General features: G+C 44.5%; 2 protein-coding genes across 2 annotated transcripts; both read left to right on the forward strand.

Moving 5' to 3' along the window:
• Window positions 1-10,562: 10,562 nt before the first annotated feature.
• LOC113018679 (uncharacterized) lies at window positions 10,563-12,942 on the forward strand. The gene has a single exon (XM_026161983.1). It carries the CDS (start codon window positions 10,722-10,724, stop codon window positions 12,927-12,929), a length of 2,208 nt encoding a protein of 735 aa, XP_026017768.1. The 5' UTR covers window positions 10,563-10,721; the 3' UTR covers window positions 12,930-12,942.
• On the forward strand, window positions 12,938-17,148 carry LOC113018676 (uncharacterized). Its single transcript, XM_026161979.1, has one exon. The coding sequence runs from the start codon at window positions 12,978-12,980 to the stop codon at window positions 17,076-17,078; it is 4,101 nt and encodes a 1,366-aa protein (XP_026017764.1). The 5' UTR covers window positions 12,938-12,977; the 3' UTR covers window positions 17,079-17,148.
• The last annotated feature ends 466 nt before the right edge of the window (window positions 17,149-17,614 follow it).

Raw genomic sequence — 17,614 nt, forward strand, 5'->3', positions numbered from 1 at the left:
GATGGTGACCTTTGTTACTTTGGTCCCAGCTCTCTGCAGGTCATTCACCAGGTCCCCCCGTGTGGATCTGGGATCTTTGATCATTTTGACCCCACGGGATGAGATCTTGCGTGGAGCCCCAGATCGAGGGAGATTATCAGTGGTCTTGTATGTCTTCCATTTTCTGATGATTGCTCCCACAGTTGATTTTTCACACCAAGCTGCTTGCCTATTGTAGATTCACTCTTCCCAGTCTGGTGCAGGGCTACAATACTTTTCCTGGTGTCCTTCGAAAGCTCTTTGGTCTTGGCCATGGCGGAGTTTGGAGTCTGACTGTTTGAGGCTGTGGGCAGGTGTCTTTTATACAGATGATGAGTTCAAACAGGTGCCATTCATACAGGTAACGAGTGGGGGACAGAAAAGCTTCTTACAGAAGACGTTACAGGTCTGTGAGAGCCAGAGGTTTTCCTTGTTTGAGGTGACCAAATACTTATTTTCCACCCTAATTTATGAATAAATTCTTTACAAATCCTGCCATGTGGATTCATGGATTTTTTTTTTCACATTCTGTCTCTCACAGTTGGAGTGTACCTCTGGTGCAAATTACTGACCTCTGTCATCATTTTAAGTGGGGGAACTTGCACAATCGGTGGCTGACTAAATACTTTTTTGCCCCACTGTATCTTCCTTGGCTGCTGCCTCAAAGCATACCATGCACTGTTGGCCTTGTGTGCTGCTCAGTAACATTCAATATTTACTGTTAGTTATACTTTTCTATATTGTTGCTGTGGTTTCCCTATTATGTTGTTCTGTTTTTGCTTGTTTTCTTTTCTTTCTTTCTTTTCCCCAACAGATGGTCGAGCGGATTTTTTTTGCCTCTGTTTTTCTTTCCCTCCATTTCTTTCTTTCTTATGAAAGATGTCACTCCAACGTCACGTGCAGTGGGTGTCTGCTTCCAAACCACCATAAACCAAACTAAATATCAGCAAAAAAGCACACTGAGACAAAAACTAAGACACATAAGCTTAACATGTGTATTGGAATTTCTTTCATTTCATGTCTGCGTCACACCTTATTCATGCAGTTAAACAGATGGTGGGAGCCGGGTGAGTTTTATCTCAGGAAGTTGGGGGGGAGCAATCACACAGGAAGAACCCAGAGTGGGGGGAGAAATCCACAGGTAGTGGAATCCTTTGTTAGATCCATGTTGTGAACGAGAACTGTGAAAACCTTTTGTACTGCAACGGTTTTAAAAGAGGACCTGAACTGTCTTTCCTTCATTCTGGAGTTGAATAACCTCTGTGTGACAAAACTATGCATAAATTGCTTCAAGGTAAGTTTCTGCCAATTAGAAGGTCATCTAATCAGCAGTGACATGTATATAAACCCTAACATTTATAAAAAGGAGTGCTAATGATAAAATGACAATTTCATAGATCTCAACACTGCACACAGTGAACCATAATTTTCATGGGAATGTTTTGCTACCTAATGTTTGATACTAATCTTAACTCTGTTAGTCTCACTTGGCAGGGCACAGCTTGAAACAATGAGGAAATGGCAGAGAAATACTGTAAGTCTTTACTAAACAAAACAAACCACTGTTTGTTTTTCATTGGTATCTCTTAAAAATGTGTGTCAAGTTCCTCAAGTTGTATTCATGAATTATTGTTACTTCTTCCTATCACAAAAGAATAACAGTGTTCAACTAACGTCATTGATGCTAGAGTCTAAAGTGACAATGAAGATTTACCGTCAGCGGTTACTTCCTGAATCAAGATCCAGCTCCAGATCATATGATTGCACTGTCATGCTCTGGGGTTTTGTACCCAGTGTTCTTGGTTTTGGACTTTTGATTCTGGTTTATTTAATATTCTGAGGCCAAAGTCCTAGTTTTGGTTGTTATAGTTTTAATTTCTGTTTGTATCCTGAGGTCTGTTTGTTATCTGGCATTAGAATTTCTATTTTCAATCCCTGTTTTATTAACTGTCCTTGTGTTTAGTTTCCTGTGATAATATCTCTCTTTGAAGTCAGTTTTGTCCAGTGTTGAGTAAGTTACTTTAAATTAGTAACTTAGTTACATTACTAGTTACTTCTATCAGACGTAACTCAGTTACATCAAGTTAGTCAATACTTTCAAAGTAACTAGTTTCCCTGGAAAGTAACTTTGGTTTTACTCAGAATTCTCTTATTAATGTGTTGCTCCCCTAGCTGGATAAACAGCAAGGATGCCAGTCTTCTAGCTTGCTTACATGCAGTATTGTGGAAATGACAGTCTTCACTAGTGGGGATAGTTACAAAGCTTTCTTCGTTGTGAATGACCATACATGTTTTTATGGAATATTTGAAGAACCAGCAAAAAAAAAAAAAAAAAAAAAAACTTTTGTAGAGGACATGAAGTCAGAGATAGGAACAACAAGGAGCAGGTGCATCTAGTACAGGTAGAGCTTCTGCAAAAACCCACAGAGCTCAGCAGCCAGCGCAACAAATTCTGGATCCTTGGCTTTTAGTTAGCATTAGCAGCACATGCTGCGGCCGATGTGGAAGGACCTTTATGCTGCGCACTGTGACTCACTGTGGCCCCCAGATTGTGGAACTCTCTCCCTTTGAGCCTGAGATCTGTGGACTCAGTGGTCGCTTTTAAAAAAACAGCCAAAAACTCATCTTTTTAAACTTGCTTTTGGTTGATTTTTATCTTTAGATTATAGCTTCTGTGAAGCACTTTGTGATTTTTATCTTGAAAGGTGCTATATAAATAAAGTTTTTCTTACTTACTCACAGCAATGCTCCCGGGTCAGCCCTGACTTTGTGTTAAACTAATCCTAAAGTAATGATGGTATTTCTAACCACTGATATACCAAAACTTTATCCTTTCAACAGCTACTGAAAGTAGAAACCTACCTTCTATTGGATATTTACATAGAGATCCTCCAGCTTCAAACTGTATTACCCTTCAAGGGCCTGCAGTTCAAAAAAGTGCCCCTCTAAGAGCCAAACCCATCTGTTCTCTGATTGGATAATTAAATTTGGGATTGACATGACACTGGCCAATCAGATGAAAGGAAGAAAAACAGGGTCAAAATTCGTTGTAACTTGAAATTTGAGTGCAGAGTTTCACACGTATTTTTTGGCTAAGTCCACACACAAATCTTTTTTACGCACACACAAATTATTTTTACACATATAAATCCTGATTTACAAGTACAAAATATTTATGACCACAATTTGTGCCCATACAGCCGCCAACAGAAAGGAAAAAATAATGTGCATATTTCCATGAGAGAAATCCCATGCCTATGTCACAGCATCACGTGTGCTTTTTACGTCTAACACAGAAACTGCAGTCATGGTTCTTTCGATTGTACTCGGAACTCGGAAATTCTGCCTTCTGAGTAGGAAGATGTATCTAACTCCAGACTGCACATGAGCTGTATATAGGGCTGGACTAGGACAAAAACTCGGCCTGGGCATTTTGACTAGAGACCGCCCACCAGGTATGATAGGAAAATCATAAAACCTTTGAATGAAAACAAACGCTATTGTGACAGTGATGTACATTGTCTTGTTGGTATATATGTATCAATCTAATAAACTTAAACCTACACCATCCTCCCTATTCTGGTATTTCAAACAGTACTTAGCCGAAACCGAAAGACTGCTTGGTCGAGTTAACCTCCTGAACTATCTACAACACATGGTGGAAACCTGAAATTAAGACAGAGAAGACTAGAGGTGAGACATGATCATTACTGAATATTGAAAATAATAATTGACAGATTTAGATATATTTTTATAAACTATTTATTTACCACATCAATAAACAGCATGGCAGGGCAAAATATTTTTTTCTCACATGGCAACCTTTAAAAAGTGAAAGGAGACAGAAAGACAGGTGAGAAAGAATAAAACTTAATTGACTTTTGATGGCATTTTACACACAGTACTGGTACAGAATCTAGAAAATGTCTGAAAATACTGGCATCATATACAGTACTTCTGAAAAGATTATGATGGGACCCTGAAAAAAAAATTTCTATGTACAATAATGGATTTCTATACATTTTGCATCAGATGAAAATGTTTGTAAGATTCAGATAATTATTTGTTAAAAGTGAGACATTTTAAATGACAATTAGTGTCACGGGCTGAAAGCAGGGACTCAAGCGCAGAGCAGGTTGATGTCTCAAAACACAATTTATTTACACACCCGTGCAATAATATATACAGTGACGGGAAATTCAGGGTTCCAGGGGATTAGGGGAAGGCTCTCTCTCTCTCACGCTCGCTCACGTCCTCACACACGTTCGTACCGCGGGGAGGTCACAGGTCCGGGAAGATAAGCTGGAACAGGAAAAGGGAGATATCACTCACAAATCACGAAGGCATAAAGGTGTAAGACCACGGGAGCTGGAAAGGTAGACTAACGTCAGTAGCGCAATCATCCCGCGATGAGAGGATCTGTGACCCAGCCTCAAATAGAAGACGGATAATCAGCTGATCGCCAACAGCTGTGAGAGCCAAGGGCGGGAGCCAGCTGTGAGCTCCGCCCAGGCAGAGAGATAGGGGGAGAAAGAGAAAAAAAACACAAGTGTAGCCTTGTGAGGCCGGCTGGGCAGGCACGGGGACCATGACAATTAGAAAGAAAAGTATTTCTTTGTGCTCTCTTTTCCCTGTTAATGCCCTTCCTGGCCCCACTGGCAACACTTTGCTAGACCCGCCCCTGCACAGTTACCAGCTGTCAGCTACATAAAAAAGGATCCTGGTGTTATTTGTCTCTCAGAAACAGTTCATAACTTCCCTTCAACTCATTCATGTCACCTAAAAGGTGAACCTGCTTCTCCATCACCTGTTCAGCTCTGATGATTCAGTAAGGACATCTCCCGGTTTCATCTTCATGTTTCCCTTTCACCAGGATATCCAAACCGACATCATGACCAGCAGCTTTTACAGCTGTGGCTCCAGCAAACATCAGCTGATACTAGAAATTAATATTAAATAAATTCTAACAGCAGCTTATCAAGCTTAAACGTGCTGCTGTTGTTTAACGCGGCCTCTGCTGGTTTCCTCTTTCTGGGAAAAGTGGGCGATAAACAAACAAGAGAGACGGGACTTGCGACAGAAAAGCTGATCAGCTGATCATTGATCAGTTTCGTGATTGAAGTAGTAACAGGAAAATGAGGGGAGAGAATGAGAGAAGAAGAGGCAGCTGTGCAGCGTAAAGATGCAGAATAACTCCAGCTTTGTGTCTTTTTTTCATTGTAGCTGTCACCTCAATACGAAACGCGTAATATTTTATGTGAACACGAGACGATTCAGTTTTTTAGGGGACGGTTGACAACTCTAATAACTAACCTTATGAATAAAATAAAGTTCAACATCAGTAACATCATAGAAAACTGCCCAGCAGAATATAAACTCCGTCATGCTAGCTAGTAGACAGCACAAGTTGTTATAACTGACTGTAAAACATTAGCACAACGAAAATAAACTCCACCTAAACTTGGTTTATATCTGACCCAGATAGAAAGCAGTTCATAAATTCTCACCTGAAGTTCAGTTACCCTGATACTTCAGGTGAGAATCTGAAGTATCGGCCCACCGGGCAAATTCCCGGTATGCCCGATGGCCAGTCCTGCTTTGGCTACATATGTGTTTAGTAGAGGGCTAGCAAAACAACCGCTTTTGAGGGCGTCACAAAAATTGAATCCCGCCTTCTCTAACGAGGCTAACCAGAATACTGTTTACTTGAGTGTGACATTTTTCCCAGGCCCATGTTCCGATTTCCAAGGTAAGTCGAACGCAACACACAAAGTAACGAATAACGACCCTATCGAAAACCCAGTAACGATTAACGCATTCCTGATTTTGGCATAACAACTAGTTACCGTGATTGTTGCCACAATAATAATGTAGTTACTGTAACACTTTACTTAATAACGCGTTAGTCCCTACACTGCCAACCAGTGATGAGATGATAAATTTAGTAGTTTGTCCTCTTCGACGTGACCCTGACCAAATGCTGTATCAGCTGGACCCACCACAACAACCTGAAAATGTCAACAGTGCTGCAGGAAAGGCATCTCACACAGGGGAGACGGAGGGCGCTAAACCCAAGGCCCATTTCACTACATGGGAGGAAATTCCCAGACAGCTTCAGCTGACAGAGCTGTGACGACACACCCACCAAGCCCAGATGAAAAGTGAGGCCGAGCAACACAATGCTGACCACCATAACTGCCCCAATTAGGTTCAGAACCAGGATGGACAGCACTGTGAGCAGCAGCAGCAATGGTCGCAAACAGACTGAAAAGAAGGACAGGACCCCAGGGCACGCTTCAGGCTGTGGTTTACCCCAGACAACAGAACAGGAAAGTGATGAACACACACACATATACATACACACTGACTCAGCATGAACTGATACACACACAAACACATGTAGACCTATTTATTCAGTAAGAAATGACACACACCTAAACATACACACTGATTCACTGAGAAGTGATCCACTTCTCAGTGAAGTGATCCACATACAAGTACACATACACACGCTGGTGCAATGAAAAGTGATGCAGACACATACACATGCTGACGCAATGAAGAATGCTTTGCAAACAAGTGCTCATGCTGATATGCTGATATGCAAAATGCTGCACACACACAGCACACACACACACACACACACACACACACAAACTGTTACATGAAGCCATTGATCACTTAGAACGCATTTCATGTCATCCAGAGGGCACATATGTACATTTAACAAACAAAGTCTATAAATCTCTGCTTATGTAAACAATATCTGTGTGTGGTGGGTGGGAGGGTGAAATTTCTTGTGGACTCAGGAGCCACACACTCGGTGTGACGCTCCGACTCCCTGAAATGGCCAGAGATTTGATGTGTAAATTAAAAATGCATTTGATGTCCATTCATGATGGCATAACAATCACACTGTCAGAATATGACTATGCAATGGCGAAATACAGCACAGTGACCCCTGCCTTTGTGCATGAATAGAGGCTGGTCACTCGCTGGAGGCTTTTTACAAACAGCACATGACTGCATGCCTCCAGATGCCTGTTTATGGCTGCTGAAGGCCTGGGGCCTGTTCTTCGTACCTCGCTAAGTAGGTTAGCCGGATTAGATTGTTGACGATTTCGCGTGATCCTGGATCAGTCGGTTCCCCGAAGCTCATCCGGGACTTGCTGTCATAGCAACAGAGCCGTAAGCGTAAACCTGCTCGGGAGCAGGTTTACTTTATGTAAACAGGATTAGATCGCGGCCACGCAGGTATGTCCGCTTCATTTATACGAAAGCAACAGCGATATTTTTCCACTGTTTCACCATAAATAAATATTATCAATGTAACTAAAGATAATGCAGCACTTGATCCTTTTATTGATTTCACACAGATACATACAGTGGGGCAAAAAAGTATTTAGTCAGCCACCGATTGTGCAAGTTCCCCCACTTAAAATGATGACAGAGGTCAGTAATTTGCACCAGAGGTACACTTCAACTGTGAGAGACAGAATGTGAAAAAAAAATCCATGAATTCACATGGTAGGATTAGTAAAGAATTTATTCGTAAATCAGGGTGGAAAATAAGTATTTGGTCACCTCAAACAAGGAAAATCTCTGGCTCTCACAGACCTGTAACGTCTTCTGTAAGAAGCTTTTCTGTCCCCCACTCGTTGCCTGTATGAATGGCACCTGTTTGAACTCATCATCTGTATAAAAGACACCTTTCCACAGCCTCAAACAGTCAGACTCCAAACTCCGCCATGGCCAAGACCAAAGAGCTTTCGAAGGACACCAGGAAAAGTATTGTAGACCTGCACCAGACTGGGAAGAGTGAATCTACAATAGGCAAGCAGCTTGGTGTGAAAAAATCAACTGTGGGAGCAATCATCAGAAAATGGAAGACATACAAGACCACTGATAATCTCCCTCGATCTGGGGCTCCACGCAAGATCTCATCCCGTGGGGTCAAAATGATCATGAGAACGGTGAGCAAAGATCCCAGAACCACACGGGGGGACCTGGTGAATGACCTGCAGAGAGCTGGGACCAAAGTAACAAAGGTCACCATCAGTAACACACTACAACGGCAGGGAATCAAATCCCGCAGTGCCAGACGTGTTCCGCTGCTGAAGCCAGTGCATGTCCAGGCCCGTCTGAAGTTTGCCAGAGAGCACATGGATGATACAGCAGAGGATTGGGAGAATGTCATGTGGTCAGATGAAACCAAAGTAGAACTTTTTGGTATAAACTCAACTCGTCGTGTTTGGAGGAAGAAGAATACTGAGTTGCATCCCAAGAACACCATAGCTACTGTGAAGCATGGGGGTGGAAACATCATGCTATGGGGCTGTTTTTCTGCCAAGGGGACAGGACGACTGATCCGTGTTAAGGACAGAATGAATGGGGCCATGTATCGTGAGATTTTGAGCCAAAACCTCCTTCCATCAGTGAGAACTTTGAAGATGAAACGAGGCTGGGTCTTCCAACATGACAATGATCCAAAACTCACCGCCCGGGCAACAAAGGAGTGGCTCCGTAAGAAGCATTTGAAAGTCCTGGAGTGGCCTAGCCAGTCTCCAGACCTCAACCCCATAGAAAATCTGTGGCGGGAGTTGAAAGTCCATGTTGCTCGGCGACAGCCCCAAAACATCACTGCTCTCGAGAAGATCTGCATGGAGGAATGGGCCAAAATACCAGCTACTGTGTGTGCAAACCTGGTAAAGACCTATAGTAAACGTTTGACCTCTGTTATTGCCAACAAAGGTTATGTTACAAAGTATTGAGTTGTATTTTTGTTATTGACCAAATACTTATTTTCCACCCTGATTTACGAATAAATTCTTTACAAATCCTACCATGTGGATTCATGGATTTTTTTTTCACATTCTGTCTCTCACAGTTGAAGTGTACCTCTGGTGCAAATTACTGACCTCTGTCATCATTTTAGGTGGGGGAACTTGCACAATCGGTGGCTGACTAAATACTTTTTTGCCCCACTGTACAGGTCATTTCCTAAAAAAGGGAAATGTACTATTAACATTCTATTACATGTATGTGATTATTACAGATGTAATTCATATTTCAGAGTAGTAATTGTAAATTACTTCGTGTAATCAAGATGAGAGACCACGGCTATTGAAGAAAATATAATCTGATCAAACATTATTCAGCTTTAAATATTGTTCAGCTTTAAAGTTACTGTGCAACTGTGTAATAAAAATGTGCTCACGACTTTGGCCTTGAGAGCGATAAGAAGCGATCGCCTCATCCTGCAGGTGCAAGATATCTGCAAGCGAAGAGACTAGAACACCCAAGGCCGCTTTCCTTTTATGGAGTTGTTTTTCTGCTAATGCAGCACTTTCCTCACAACCCCCTCCTGTAAGTTTTAGAGAATATATACCCATCCTCACAGCAAATATGAGGAATCTCCTGATGTGAGCTGTGTTGAGAGGTTGTCTCTGCCTCAATAAAAGTTCACTGATTCCCCATCTGCAGCAGGTGTCCGGTTGTCTTCATTCTCCGCCAGCCTGGTTAAGTCAATTCCTCCTTAACATCTAAAAGAACCTATTTAATGAAGGAAGACGGGTTCACTTTGTGTTTAATATTATTCTATTGCTGTTGTTGTTTTTTTTATATCCTTCAATTGGCGTCACGAACAGGATCCGCTCCAGGTCAACTGGAACGGATGGGAGGACATCGGCAGTGGTCTGAGTGAACGGAGTTTGGACAAAAGCTGTGTGCACACAAAAACAAGGTAAGCAGACCTTTTATTTCTGCTATATTGAACATTATAAAAATACTTAGTGTCCAAACTCCTAGTAATTCATAACCAAAATTGTCTGGCTTACTTAAGGCTTGTTGAGAATCAGACAAGTAAATAAGAGATAAGTGAATAAGAAATAAGTGAATAAGTGAATAAAGATAAGAGTGAACTGAGGTCTGACCACGGTTGCAGCCGACGGGTTGCTCTCCGGTGTCGGATAAATACCTCAGTGCAGGTCTGGGACCTTGAAAGGGTTTATTAGTAACGCCTTTCTAAACAAATTAAAAGGTTAAAGGCCTTGAGAATATTTTTTAGTAATATTCTCTAAACTACAGAAGGGTTAGGAAGGCCCAGAGGACTTTATTAGAAAAGATCCTCTAAAACTTAAAAAGGAGAAGTACTGGTTGGAGTCCAAAGGAGGGGTCCCTTTGATCAATAGGAGAAAACGGATCTCTTCTTAAAACCCCGATGATTTTAGTGTTTTAAATGTTTTGATGTTCTGTTTGATATTGGACACACATAAATACACGCTGAATGCTTGCTGTGGAACACTGGGCAGGACAGTTTGGTTCTCCGTTGTTCACAGATTACACAATTAAAGGAACTAGGTTCCTCTTTTGGTTAAAATAATACACCACACATAGAATTTTTTTTTTACACATTTATTACATACATAAGGAGGGTAATGAGTGACTGCAGGTAATGTATGAAGTGTGAATGAGACGTGTGAACAAGGTGACAACCAACTAGCACCCCTATCAGGAAGCTCTAGGCAAGGTTACCCGCCAGACTCCGGTTTGGTAGAAGCTTGGTAACACCTGAAGGGATATTTCAGTGCTGACTCACCTTTAAAGCAGCGCCCCAGCTCTTAGTGCCTAACAGAGGCAGAAACCCAGCTGGCCCAAATTCTCCTTTAAAATCAATAAAAGAACACTCCTCCATTGACAGTAAAATGGATGGAGAATTAGATCGAGAAACTAATGATGATGGTTGGGGTCCCGGTGTTATTCTTAGCACATTGGGAGAACAATTAACATGTGTTGAGACAGTCATCAACTCCACACACCAGCCTAAAGAAGCAAAAAAGCAGAAAGAGTCATTGAGGAAAACAGCTGAAAGGTTAATGAAAGAAAAGGGAAAGGACGAGGGGAGTAGTGGTAACTGGGGAATAATTTGGCAGAATAAGGCTATGCAGGCAAAAGAGAAAGAGGAAGAAGCCAACTCAGCAGCAGCAGGTGCAGGTGTGATGAGCGGGGTGAGACACAGAAAGGAAGCAGATAAGCACGCAGGCCGCAAAGCTAAATTTAATCACTGGGTGTGTTTATGGGAAACTGCAAAACCACACATGAAGAAAAATAGGTCTCAGCCACCTCCCTATTCTGCCTCAACTCCTCCCTCAGCAGGCATATATCCGGTACTTAATATCTCTGGTGGAATAATGACTATTGGAGAAGAACCGCCCGTAGCTCCAACTCCCATAGATACCAAGCATTTTTGCCCAGGAAGCTCCTCTCTGTCGGCGACATCCTCAGCTAGTAGTAGAGCCCCCTCTTCCATGTCCCATTGTTTTGGAACCGGATCTGAGGGCCTAACTGACCCATTTGCGAGCGCACCATTTGCGGTTCGAATGAACAGACAGGAACCCACTGAACAACAATTAACTGATCAAGAAGCAGCATTACGCAGCTGCTTAAATGAACATAGGTCAGTGGTCCAGGTGAAAAATCGTGTTGCGTCAGCCCCTCTTTCCCGGTCCAACCCCTTTGCCAGCACTCCTGTCGCTGTTAAGGGAGATCTGACCGCTACTGCAAAAACTGAGCCTGGCACTTCACCAAATGTCACAGTTACCATGTCTTTGGTGGGCCGTCAGGATCCGGAAACACAGATGAGTTTAGCCCACGTTTTTGCTGACACTGATACCCCACCAGGCGGGGAAGAAACTGAGGATACTGATGATGAACTCAGTGACCTTAACCATACACCCCCCTCTACCCCTCCCAGTTTAGGATATCAGACTAGATCTAAGGGCCCTGTGCCTCAGCCTCCAGGCATGTTTCCCCTGGTCCAGACTAAAGCGCAACGTAGACCAGTGTATCAACCTTATTCATTCGGAGATGTCCAGGCCCTAGTGGACAAACTCCCTGACATAATGGAGGGAGGGAATGCCTGGTTGGCTGGTTTGGATAAATACACAGCTGGACAGGACCTCGCACTGGGAGATTTTAGAGCTATTATAACTAGGTGCACATCCCGATCTCAGGCAGCGGACCTGGAACAAAATGCGGGTACTACCACGCATGAGAACGAGGTGCCACTAATGCAGGCCTTGAGGTTTATTGGACCGGCCCTGCGCAAACAATTCCCACCCAAAAATCAAGGCACCTTACAGAAATTTAAATGGGAGGGAAAGCAAAATCCCACCCATTATCTAAATCAGGCTGTTGAAGACTGGGTGAACCATACAGGTCATCACCCCAGTAGGACTTGTTCACAGAGCATGTGGTTTAGAAGGGCGGTGCTGAGGGGCATTCCGGAGTCAGTAAGCCAGAAAATGGAGGATAATCCTGATTTGCAGGACTGTGACTTTGCAATCTGGAAGAAACATTTGATTTTTAATCTTAACAAAGTGCAGATTAAGTCTGATGATAAAGCGGAGAGCGTCGAAGATTTACAGTTGCAACTGTTGAAGGTTCAGCTGCAGAAAGCTAAAAACGACCTGGGTGGAAAAGGTGACAAGCCTAAAAAGCAGCTTGTGGCCGCTGCAGCTCCCCCTCCTGGTCCAGTTGCCCCTGATTTGTATCCGAACCCATGGCCAACTGATCCACAGCCCCCCCAGTATGGTGCTTATCACTCCCCGGCCCCTTATGGGCAGAGAGGTTCCCCATTTGGAGGAAACAGAGGTGGTTTCAGGGGAAGGGGTCAGATGGGAGGTGGTAGGGGAGGCCAGATGTATGTTTGTTTTCGGTGTGGACAACCTGGACACTGGGCTAAAGCGTGCCCTTTGAACCCGGCTGCTGGAAGAGGCAGGGGAGCCCGTGGTGGGCCCTATCAGCATCCTGGCCACAGAGGTGGACCTCGTGGTGCTTTAGTTGAAGTGCCCCCGGCCCCACAGATGCCTGTGATGGGGTGGGAGTACTACGAGGGTGGTCCCCAGCTATAGGACACCCCACAGACTGCCCAGGACGGTGAAGGGACAACGGCGGACCCTATGCTGTCCATAACTGTAGATAGAAGAAGAAGCAGCTTTTTAGTGGACACTGGAGCTACGTACTCCACCATTAAGGATGTTGCTCGTGAAAGACTTACTGACACAGTGATTACAGTGGTGGGCATATCTGGGGAACCTAAAACTCTGCCTTACACCGTGCCCCTCCCCACAACGGTTGGAGATCAGACCTTGTTACACAGCTATGTTTGTTCAAAACAGGCGCCTGTGAATTTACTGGGAAGAGACTTGTTGATTAAATTAGGAGCCACAATACTCTGCTCTTCACAAGGCCTAACTGTGACTCTCCCTACTGGGGTTGTGCTTCCCTGTTCTAATGGGCCAGAGGGAGGTGGTCAGTTTCTGCTGCAACCCTCCTCCTGTTTGACGGACTCTGCTGACATCTACTGGGCATTATTGGAAGTTGAAACACCTGCTGAACCAGGAGTTTGTACTGCTTTTCAGCAATGGCGGCCGTGGCTCTCACTCCTACATCCTTATGTCCCTCCCCCTGACCCACCTCATGTTACACTGTTTTATGACAGGCATGACACCACCTGGTACCAGCACATGTTCCAAGAGCAGTGTGAGGGGCGGGCTTGGTCTCTGAACATGTCGTGCATTTTTGCGGCACCGGAGGGAGTGGCAGCAGCGGTTACTTTTACAACAGATCAATTACAGTGGTACATGATGTCTGATGAGGCAGCTCCCCATGTGTCACTGGCCTTACATCCTGGACACCAGGCTAAGGAGCTGGGTGGAATGGTTAAACGTTCCCTTGCGGCCACTGACTGGACACCTACAAAACTCCCACAGGTTTTGTTTTCTCCATCTACCAAGACATACCAAATTTTAAATGATTGCTTTAATTCCTCAACACTGCAACATGGAGTGGTCAGCGGGTCACATGGCAGAGAACACACAGACCACTGTGATGCTGCGCCTTTACTCGACTCTCTTCCAGATTGTTTGTGGTCCCTTGGACCCACAGATGTAGGTTTAGTTGATGTGGAGCCAGTCTCTTTTCAACTGTCATCTGCTACCCCTTTGTGGCAGCCTCAGTACCCACACAGACCGGAGGCTGAGGCTGGGATTGCAGAAACAATTTCTGGTTTGGTCACTGCCGGTGTCTTGGAGCCCTCCTGCTCTAAGTGGAACACGCCCATCCTACCCGTTGAGAAAAAAGGCACGGGGAAGTTCAGAATGGCACATGATTTGAGAAGGATTAATGCCTTACTTGGCACTCCTACTTTGCCTGTGCCTAATCCTTATGTTGCCTTGACCAACCTCCCACCATCTCATGCCTGGTTCACCTGCATTGACTTGGCTAATGCCTTTTTCTGCCTCCCACTTCGTGAGTCACTGCGTGACATTTTCTCATTTACATTTAGAGGCCGACAATGGCGTTACACTCGCTTACCACAGGGATTTGCCCTCTCCCCAGGACTGTTTAATCAGTGTTTGAAAGAACTTTTACAAACCAGCCCACTACCATCTGACTGTATGTTAATACAATATGTGGATGACCTTTTGCTGTCTGCCCCCACGGCTGACATCTGTTTGGAGGCCACCAGAGTGGTGCTTCAACACCTGGCCAACACAGGTTTTAAAGTGAGCAAAAACAAACTACAGATTGCAAGAAAACAGGTTTCTTTTCTAGGCCGCATGGTCTCACAGTCCGGTATTTCCTTGTCCCCAGAACACAGGAACTCAATTTTGCACCATCCAAAACCTCTAACTGTAAAAGACATGTTGTCATTTTTGGGCCTGACTGGTTACAGCAGGACCTATGTCCCAGACTATGTTGGCCTTACTTCCCCTTTGCGCGCTTTGGTAAATGAACAAGGCATGAGAAACCTCTCTGCTCCCCTCTCATGGACTACAGAAACAGAACAGGCGTTTATAAAGTTAAAACAACAGCTTTCTGTCGCCTCTGACCTTGCTGTGCCAGATTATGCTTTGCCTTTTCATCTTGATGTTTCTGGAACTGGAACCCATATCAATGGTATCCTGTTCCAGAAAAAAGGGGGAGAGAGAAAAGTGTTGACATATGTAAGCGTAATGCTTGACAACACTGAAAAACGCCACCCACCGTGCACACAACACGTTTCTGGACTTGCAAAAATCATTCAGAAAACAGCACACATAGTGATGAACCACCCACTAAAAATTTTGACATCACACAGTGTGGTGGCCTACGTCTCCTCACAGGCCTTCACACTCACTTCACTCAGGCAGAGACGCCTCAGTACCATTTTGGAAGCACCACACATCACCTACTCACATGAAGGCATAAACATGGCTGATCACATGGGATCCGGGGAACCACATATGTGTGAAGAGGTTGTGCAGGTACAGGAGAAAATCAGGCCAGATTTGCAGGCAGAACCTCTAATGGATGCAGAAAAAGATTGGTTCACAGATGGATGTTGTTTCAGAACTGAAAGTGGAATGTTGAAGGCTGCATGGGCAATAGTGGAACAGACAGACATGAGATGGAAAACAGTGAAAGCAGAGCAGTTGACAGGACAACAGTCTGCACAGAGAGCTGAACTGAGAGCGGTGATTGAAGCCTTAAGGATGGGAAAGGGACAGAAAGTGAATATATACAGTGATTCAGCTTATGCTGTGGGAGCAGTGCATGTGGAGCTCAAGCAGTGGCTAAGAGCTGGTTTTTTGACAGCCAGCGGAAAGCCTATTAAACATGAGATAGAAATGAGGGAATTAGCGGAAGCACTGTTGTTACCTGTTAAGGTGGCAGTGGTAAAATGCAAAGGACACAGTGCCGGATTGGACTTAGTGGCATTAGGTAACAAACAGGCCGACTTAGTAGCTAAGCAGACAGCTGGTTACTTACCCTCCCTGATTATGGTAATGGACCCAGAAGCCACACCCCCTCCAGAAAGACCACCCATACAACTAGGCCTAGCCACAATCAGAGAGTTACAGGACAAAGCCAGCCCCCAGGAAAAATCATTATGGGTAACAAGAGGGGCCACAAACACAGATGTTTGGCGTGGCCCAGATGGAAGGCCCATTCTACCGCCAGGGGTCAGACAGACAGCAATGGAAGAGGCACATGGAGTGGGGCATGTGGGACCTGCACAAATGATGAGGAACTTAGCCGCCTGGTGGCACCCTTATCTAAAAGACATGACAAAATACATGGTTAAAACCTGTAAGGAGTGCAACCAATTTGGAATCAAGCCCGCCTTCAAGCCAATAGCAGGGTACTTCCCCATCCCACTTTGCCCAGGGAAAGAAATAATCATTGATTACACAGACATGGTGGACAGAGTGGGTGGTTACAGGTACCTGCTGGTGGCTGTGGATGCATTTTCAGGTTGGCCAGAAGCCTGGCCGACAGCAAGTGAAAACAGTAGAACTGTGGTGAAGTGTCTGATTAATCATTATATACCACAGCATGGGTTTCCCGAGGTCATAAGGTCGGACAATGGTTCACATTTCAGGAACCACGATCTGCAGAGGGTTGAAGCCGCATTAGGTTTGAAACATAAGTTTGGCTCAGTTTACCACCCCCAGTCCCAGGGGAAAGTGGAAAGGATGAATCAAACTCTAAAAACTAAATTGGCTAAAATCTGTGCACAGACCAAATTAGATTGGGTTAAGGCATTGCCTCTTGCATTAATGTCCATAAGATGCTCAGTAAATCAAACCTCTGGTTACACTCCATTTGAGTTGGAGCATGGCAGGCCTTTTCCTGGCCCCTCCTCTCGCCTGTTAATGTCGGATGAAGCTGATTCAGACCTCGATCCGAGGACATATTATAACATGCTCCGCAGTTTTGTTGCCCAGTATTCCTCACAGGTCGCTGAAAGAAACCAGCAAGAGCTGAAAGAGGTGGCTACACCTGGAATGGACTACGTCCTCCTGAAAGTCACAAAGAGAAAGTGGGCTGAGCCTCGCTGGACAGGCCCTTACCGCATAACAGAGCGGACCTCCCACGCTGTCAGGCTCGAAGGGAAAGGTGACACCTGGTTTCATTACACACAGTGCGCTGCTGCCACCGAACCAGGAAGAACCTTAAGAGAGGTGCAGAAGGACCTGTCAGAAGGAGCTGCAACAGCATCACCAACCACTTGAGGGAGCCAAAACTCAACCTACAAGCCGGCTGGTTACAAAAGGGGGTGTTCTTCATACTGAACTAAACATTTTTTTTTTTTATTTTTAACATCTTTTATGACTTTGCTTTTATATTGGCTTGAGTTTTTAAGATTTACATTTTACATTGCAATAGTTTTAACCGCTGAAAGCTCATTTAAAGTTGTGTCACTGATACTTTTTGTTGCTCTTTAACTCCTAGAACACGCCCTTGGCGAGGTGGGGGGAACTGGACCACCTTTCTGTGCCCCATCATCCTCTATTAGACGACATCCAAGCTAAGTAAACATGTCTTGGCCCTTTCCCCCTGAAATGACAGGCAGGCAAAGATGTTGCGTCTTTGTTTGCTTCCTGGCCCTGGGTCTCATTCCCATTGGCATAATCCTGATCTGTGAAGGGCCCCCGACACTTCTGACACTTTCAAGTTCAAAAGCTTCGCCCCCTTCTGACAGTCCCAATCTGACAAATGTAGCCCCTAGGGTCTTGCCCACCACTTCCTCTCCAGTTTTGCCCACGCC

The sequence above is a fragment of the Astatotilapia calliptera genome, chromosome 3, assembly GCF_900246225.1.
Source record: "Astatotilapia calliptera chromosome 3, fAstCal1.2, whole genome shotgun sequence".
NCBI classification, from domain to species: Eukaryota; Metazoa; Chordata; class Actinopteri; order Cichliformes; family Cichlidae; genus Astatotilapia; species Astatotilapia calliptera.